This window comes from Numenius arquata, chromosome 26 (assembly GCF_964106895.1).
Source record: "Numenius arquata chromosome 26, bNumArq3.hap1.1, whole genome shotgun sequence".
Classification (NCBI taxonomy): Eukaryota; Metazoa; Chordata; class Aves; order Charadriiformes; family Scolopacidae; genus Numenius; species Numenius arquata.
In genome coordinates, this window is record NC_133601.1 from 755,026 (window position 1) to 762,711 (window position 7,686).

The 7,686-nt window shown below is 50.4% G+C and overlaps 1 protein-coding gene across 1 annotated transcript; it reads right to left on the reverse strand.

The window, feature by feature from the left end:
* Window positions 1–833: 833 nt before the first annotated feature.
* LETM2 (leucine zipper and EF-hand containing transmembrane protein 2) lies at window positions 834–6,545 on the reverse strand. The gene is made up of 9 exons (XM_074164188.1): window positions 6,239–6,545; window positions 5,940–6,083; window positions 5,460–5,594; window positions 4,855–5,058; window positions 4,211–4,330; window positions 3,664–3,774; window positions 3,434–3,520; window positions 2,650–2,724; window positions 834–2,151 (listed from the first exon to the last, which is right to left on the reverse strand). The coding sequence occupies exons 1-9, from the start codon at window positions 6,290–6,292 to the stop codon at window positions 2,101–2,103; spliced, it is 981 nt and encodes a 326-aa protein (XP_074020289.1). The 5' UTR covers window positions 6,293–6,545; the 3' UTR covers window positions 834–2,100.
* Window positions 6,546–7,686: the final 1,141 nt, after the last annotated feature.

A 7,686-nucleotide genomic window follows, 5' to 3' on the forward strand; every position in this document is an offset into this window, starting at 1 on the left:
ACAGCGATCGATTTCCTGGGATTGCGTTAGCATCAGCTGAGCCATCCGTCCAGCCCACCCAGGGCTCCAGAGCTCAGGTATCCATCTCCCCTTGCAGACAAATGGGGGGGTCCCCGGCCCCGGGGCGGCGGCAGAGCCCCGTCGGGTGGTGGATCCTGCTCTTCTGCTTCTCTCCAAGCTCCACACGAAGCTCCAGGAAAGCACACGCAAACTCTGCGGCTCCTGAAGGGACACGGCAGCTTCAGTCACTGGAGGGTAACTCCGAGCCCGGAACGCTGGGCTGGGGCTGTCTCACTCCCCACAGCAATGACTTGTCCCAGCCTATTCCGCTCCCGCTCCTTTCCTCCTGCACTTGGGGAAACCCCAGCCCCGGTCACACCGAGCTCTACCTTATCTCGAAGTCTGGCTTTCCTCCTGTCCGTGACATTCCCACTTTGGTCTGCTTTGAGCGATGCTGCCTCTGCCAGCCCAGTTTGTGCTTTAACAGGGAGACTCTTCCCTTGCACAGCGCTTCCCGCTCGCCTTCAATTCGGGAATTCCATCCCACTGTTGACACGCTCGAGCCATAATGTAGAAATTATCTGCATTCTTTTACCTCTGCACGCTCACCTCAGTGCTCAACGCCAGGGAGGTCTTGCACTGAACATTTGTACTCGGCTCTTTGGGGGGACAAAACGCTTTTTGAGATGAAGCTGTTCTGTCACAGTTCTCTTCAAATAACGGCAACTGTCGGTGATACCAAGGAGCCAAGAAACAGTAGCCAAAGGCTGCTCTGTCTCAGCAAAGTAACAGCCACCAGCAACGTCTCCCCCGCGCTACAGAGAGACAGGAGTGACACTTGAGCAACGGGTTATTTTATTGAAATAACACTTGTTCTCATTTACTAACCACAGTGAAATACAAGCGCTGGGCAGGAGGGAGGACGGACACCGGCCGGCGCTGCCACTGAGAGCCCGGAGTCACGTGTTTAAAGTGCTGATAACGCCCGACCTTGAGATGACTGGCTTTATTTTTTTGAGTAGGATTGTTCTAAAGGCTGTCTGACCTCTAGAAAAGACATTTCTTTCTATTTAGCACCAAGTCTAACTTTAATTTTACAGTAAGTATAAATATATTTAAAATCTGTAATATGAGTAATTTCTGAACATTTACATAGGACAAAGTAAAAAAAAACCTAACAAATGCTAAAACCAGCTTTCCAGTATCCTCCTGTAGAGTCTACCAAAAACCAGTCAACGCTGGAGTGTGCGAAGAATCCCTTTGTAAAGTACAGTAAGTCCCAGAGCACTTGCTGCTGTGCAGTTCTGAGCCCGAAGAGGTTTAGCCAAGCTGGCAATGCGTGAGGGTCCCCAGGTTGGTACCTTTTGTGAAACAAGGGGTCCTGAAAACACAGGTCTCTGCCTTCTCTAGCTGTGCCCGGCAGCGGCTGCAGCTCTCCTGAGGGATGCAGGCAGTGGCAGCCGTGCTCTTCCCTGCTCCGCTCTTGTCCAGTGGGTTCTTGCGTCTTTCTGAACCCCGCTGCTGAGGAGAGCGCTGGTGCCCCTCTGCTCTGCTGGTTCTCCTTGGGACAAGTGTGACCGTGAAATGCAATGGCCGCACGGGCCATTCTGTGCACTAGCTACTGGTTAAACCACACTAACTGGGAGCAAGAGCCTGAGCTTGTAAAGCCGCGGCGGCAGCGGGGCAGGCTGCAAGCCCTGGCTCTGTGGGTATGGCCCTGCAGAGGATTTCAGCCTGGGCTTTCCTGGGCTTCCAGCCCAGCTCAGTCTGCACCCAGGCCTTTATGCCAGTGAAAACCTGCCTTTCCTAAGGTTGAAAAGCACAAACACTGTTCAGTAACAGCACGGACAGTCTCATTATTAACATATTTACAACATAAGTTAAAATGGGTGGGGGTAGGGACCCAGTACAAATAAGAAGCTGGTACCATCCAGGTAGCCTGAGCATGGCCTAGTTGCTAATGAGCTTGGAGCAGAGGGAGAGGCTCCCAAGGGTGACTGACACCTTTCTCTGTAACACAGCCTCCTGGAAAGTGGCTCTTCCCAGGGGGTGCAGAGACAACAGCTCTTCTCTCCCGGTGCTGGAGGGTCCTGGCTCAGCCTAGAGCCCATTGGCGCCGGCCTTGCTGTTTGGAGATGCCCCCAGCTTCGTCTGGGGAGAAAGTGGCAGATTTTAGAGATTTTTAGGCAGTACCGATACAAACGCTTCTTGAAATTCAAGACCTTTTTTTTTTAGGAAGGTCTGTTCCCATTTACTATGGGAAGCTGCTCTGGAGAATAACAGCCGACTAAGAACAAAGTTCTTCGGGGTAAAGGGGCGTTCTCCTGCTGGTAAAAGTCAGTCTGGACACCCAAACCTGCCTGAAGTGGGCATCCCAGGTGTAAGCATAAGCAGCCAGACTGAAATCAAACATTCACAGAAAGAAAATGGGCAAAAGAAAAGGCAAGTCTCTGTAGGAATACTCCACCTTCCCCAGTCTGGCTGCGTTTGTATTTAACAGCCCTCAACGCAGTTTTCATCCCCAATTTCTCCAGTTGCTCCTTGAGCCCAACGTTCACAACATCTTGTAGCACAAATTTCCACAGTTTGACTGTCAGTTGAGTGACAAACAATCTCCTTTGGAAAGTCTAAGAGCTTTGAAAAGCTTACCTCTCGTGGGGGAGGCTTAACTGACACTTCTGAGACTGGCGCCTTCTCTGTTGGCTGAGATATGAACTCTTCATTCTTTAAGGCAAAAGCAGCTTTAAGCCAGAGAACCCTCTCAGAAAGCAAAGCCCCGCTCAGCCCCGTCTCTGACCAAGGCTCTTCCCTGTGATGCGCGGTTGTGAAAGCCGTGTGTCGGCATTTCCATTGCTTCCCCTGCCCAACCTCACAGAGCTATTGGGAAATATTTCTAGCAGTTGACACAATATTCTCCTTTAACTTCTGTTGTTGCTTTTAGCAGCTTGGACTAATGTAAGGAATTCACTTTAGCCTTATGCCAAGAACCATATACTCTGCCTTTCTTACTCAAGAGAGTTTGGCTCTTTCTGACCTAGGCAACTCAGCCCAAGCTCACCAGGAGAGCTGAAAACGAGTCACCTTTAACCGGCTTCTCTGGGCTAAATGTACCTGGGCTGAAGTCTCTGGATTTATGTGAACACAGCAACTCAGAAGCTTGTGATGCTCCTCTGCTGGAAGCCACCAACCAGGTGTTTCCAGCAAGAGGACAAGACGCGCCACAGCAGAGCTCTGGACCCTTTCACGTCTCTCAACTCAGAGCAGGCAACTGAGAGGCTCTCAGGCAAACCCGCGTACAAGAATACGCATCGTTCTGTGCAATGGGGTCAAACACTGGGTTTGTCTGGTTTTGGAAAGGTTTGTTCACACGCTCCTCCCAAGGATTACAGCACTAAACACCCATTTTCCTACTTGTAGAGTGCTGATATCTAACCTTTCTTCCCTGTGTAACAGGGGCAGGATCCACCAGGGTCTCTGGACCTTCGGGAACAGATGTCACCACGTTGGCAGTTTCACCTGTCTATGGAAGAACACAAAGTTCAGTACAGTCGTAACTTCAGTCCACTTGGAGCATCAAAGAACGAGATTCATGTCACAGCGCTTCATTTTTATAATGTGCAATGGTTAAACTATTAACCTGGGAGTTTTACTCAAACAACTCACCTTATTTTGTGGAACAGGAACAGGTTGTGGCTTTACATCTATTAAGTACAAGGCACGGGAAAGCAGGAGCAGAGAAGGTGGAACGTTCTCTTTTAAATGCAGATCTAGCCACTGTGAGAAGAAAACGGAAGGAAAAGGTACTTCACATCGGCTCTGTGTCACCACTTATTTATAAAGGACTCTTTGTCCCTAAAGATCTTAAAGCTTTCTCGAGTTTGGTTAATACAGTTCTAAGTTACCACAATGAGAAGAAACAGTTTTGAGGACTAGTGTTGGCTCTACTAGAAGTCTTGGCTACTTTAGAAGTTTAAAACACATTCCTCCCCCGGCTTCATCTTGCTTGTAGCTGGCCCTGATGCTACTTGGTTTTCTCTTCAGTCTAAGACATAATCTGGACACTTCATGCCTTAAAGCTCAGCCACGGAGGTGAGGATCCATCTAGAAACGCTTGTGTAATTCTTAGTAAAGCTGTGTCTGCTCTAACTGAACCCACCACTCTGTCCCAGGAGAAACCTCATCCAACAAGGCCAGAGCAGAGTGTACTCACCTGCCTGAGCTGCTCCTTCAGCTGCTCCTCCGAGAGCCCCAGTGACCGCATTCCTCTGGCTCTGCACGCGCTCTGCAGCTCAGACACGCTCAGGCCATTGACTCCTTCCTTGGCAATCATCTGAAAGGGAAAGGAATGTTCCTGCCTCGGCACAGGGGAAGCCAAAACTCTGATGCACTCGATGAGCTTGAGCCCAAAGGAATGGCTCTTTAGGTAATAAAGTCACACCAACAGAGAGATGGGACAGAACTGACCCATCCACCTTATAAACTAACGGAAATTCCTACTGAATTCAGTTGGTTAAGACCTGCTGTTTCCATACGATATTTATTCCAGAATTGGAACCCTCCTTTTTCACAAGTTGGTACGACTCCAGAATAAAAATATGAGGGTGTTCCAAAGAGTGACAGTATCTGCAGCGCCATGCTCATTAGGGTTCACCGAAGGCAGGAAGGGTGCAGGAAGATGAACTCGCATTCTGGGTTTTTCTGGGATCTCTCCTGGGGAGAATCCAACCTCCATCAATATTAAACTTCAGGTGTGAGGATGGAGTGTGTGCAGTGACCCATCAGAGGACAGACTCTGAGACTGTGAAGAGCGTGCATTCCACCAAAGCAGTTACATCTGTGCGATTTTAAACTTACCTCATCATCTGCCTTGATAGTCCTGAGTCTCAGCAGAAGCTGAAAGCGGAGCAGGTTGTTGGTGCCGATGGGCTGCAGCTCAAGCAATTTGCAAAGAGCTACCAACTGCGGCCGTTCCAGGTGCTCCAGGGTCAGCTCATCCTCAAAGAGCTTGGAGAAGCGTACTATCTCCTGGGTGCTGGGCCGATGGCCGCTGTGACGGATCTGAACAAAGCAGAGGCATCAGGGCCAGAAGCCCGACCTAAACTGAATCACCCTCTTGTTTCTCACACCATTCCTGCCACGCCATGGGAACAGAATGAGACAGTTAAAAGGCCAAAGTGAAACAGTGTTTTTGAGTGGCCACTTAAAGGCTCTCACAGGGTAAAACCTTCACTTGTTCCAGGCTGGAAATGCTCGTCTGCAGAGAGATGGAGTCAAACACTAGTGTCAGGAGGGCGTTACCTGCCAGAGGACATCCAACTAACACAACCACCCGACGGGACAGCTCTGTGCTCTCCAACCTCTCTGCAATCTTTGCAGAAATCCCACATTCTCTGCCCAAACCAGCAGCACCAAAGCAGGTACAAGTACTACTGCTGTCACCCCCAGCACAGCCCCTTTACCTGGTGCACGTAAGAGGAGAATTGCTTTCCTTGTCCTGTATCTGCTTTGTTCCTTTTGGCCATCTCCGCGATGGTCTCCTGCAGGAACTTTGCTAACTCCAGCTTTGCATTTAATTTCTTTTTCTGCTTTTCTTCCTTTATTTAGGAAAAAAAAAATATTAGAAATTCCACGTGAAAAATCAGAAGGGAGGGGATTCTGGGGAAGAGATGAAATAAGACTTTCAGTAGTCTTTTTTTGCTTTTACTGAAAGCAAATGGGCTTTGGTTACTGTAGGAAATGAAATCGCTGTGCACTCCCCTACAATCCCTGTTTACAGTCCAGTCTCCCTGTTCCGCTGTCCTGCCTGGGAATGAGCTAGGAATGTCTGACCTAGACGTGCGTGTAAAGCTGACACTCATTTACAGCAGCTCATTATGCAGTTGCCCAGATGCTCTAACGAGCTGGAGCACGCAGTCCACACCTTCAGAAAGGACACAAACCTTTTTTGACTCTGTCTCAAACGTTGAGGGCAGCATTTCAGGGAAGAGTTTCAAGAAGACCGGCAAGAGAAATTCCATGAAGGGGACAATGACAAACACCAGGAAGGGAACCAGCCGGAAGAGATCTGCGCAAGTTCTCAGCAGCTGCACAGAGAAGAGCACAGCAGAAACTACTATTCAACCAGACACACAAAAACACCTGTTCCAAAGGAGTGTGGAAACAGAGCGGTTAAACTTCTTTCACACAGGAAGCCTCTTAATGCATCATTTGAGCCAGGTGTTCGTATGCTGGCACTTACCCTTCGTCTCTCCCTCCTAGTGAGGACCTGACCATGCAACAGCCTCCACACCATCCTGGCAGCCACCTTAGTGTCAATCCAAAGCAAGTGGAATCCATTGTAATAGTGCTTCAGCTCCTCCACGATTTTTTGGCGTAAAGACTTTTTCCCTGCGGGAGCCTCTATGACTTGTTTTGCCGGAGTTTTGGCCGGTTTGGTGCCCTGGGTGACAGCATTTCCCTGGGGAGGAGGTCCATCCCGCAGCTCCTGACGCCAGCAGGCGGACGTGTGAAGGGTTCGCACCGCTTCAGCCGGTGAGCGAGGCAGGGCAGCGCCCAACCCTGCGCAGCGCAGCCATGGCGGGTTTTCCGAGTCTCTTAGGCAAGTCCGGGTTAAATGAGAATCCACTACTTGGAGAAAAGCGACTGCTGGGGAGTATGGAGGAGTGGAGTGCGCAAGGAGATGGGAGCCTCTGAAACTGGAGAGGTATTTAAGCAAGTAACAGTGCATCGTGGTGAAGGTACCCAGGCATTACACACTAATTAATGTTCTCGGCGCCAAATTAATCCTGTGAGATTGATCTTGCGGCTGCCTCCGCAAGATCCTGATCCTTCAGCAACAGATAAAATGTTGAGAATTTGTCCCATGCTAACAAATTCTCACTTGGGGGAGAATAACTCCAGACTCCAGTCTGACTCTAGGAAGCCCTGCTACTGATTGCATCGGCTAAAATTTGCCTGTTGCAAACAAAGGAAAACCAAATCCCCTTCTCCTCTCCCCAGGCCTTTAGAACAGAGCTCTCTGTGCTTCCTGCACCCTCCCTCCCCCGGCAACATCAGCCATTAAAGACAGGCTGCACGTGGTTAGACAGCACCATCTCTTTTCGTAAAAGAGTGAAGAGCTCGCAGGACGCTATGTGTTACGAGAACTGCCACAACCCCTCAGTCCTAGGGAAACCACACTTTGTACTTCCCAGGCTGCCCAGAGAAGCTGTGGCTGTCCCATCCCTGGAGGGGTTCAAGGCCAGGTTGGAGGGGGCTTGGAGCAACCTAGTCTGGTGGGAGGTGTCCCTGCCCAGGGCCGGGGGTGGCACTGGGTGGGTCTTAAGGTCCCTTCAACCCAAACTGTTCCATGAGTCTATGTTCAGCCAGGTAACCTTTTGCAGAAGTACTCTAGGTTAAAGCATTGATATTACCCTGAACACGCACACTGGAAAACATCGGAACAGCACCCGTGACAGTAAATAAATCACATGTAATCGTGCCCAGTGCCTCCGTGCTCCCTTCGGTGTTGCTACCCTCAGCCTGTCCCATCCCCGCCCCAGCGGAACCCTGCGCACTGGGCACTGACAACCGTCACCCAGCATCGCCCCACGTCTCACCTGGTCCTGGCTACGGCAAGGAGCACGTTACAGCTGGAGAGGGCCATGGTGCCACGGAGTCAGCGGCTTTGCCTGGAGGCGGGTGGCG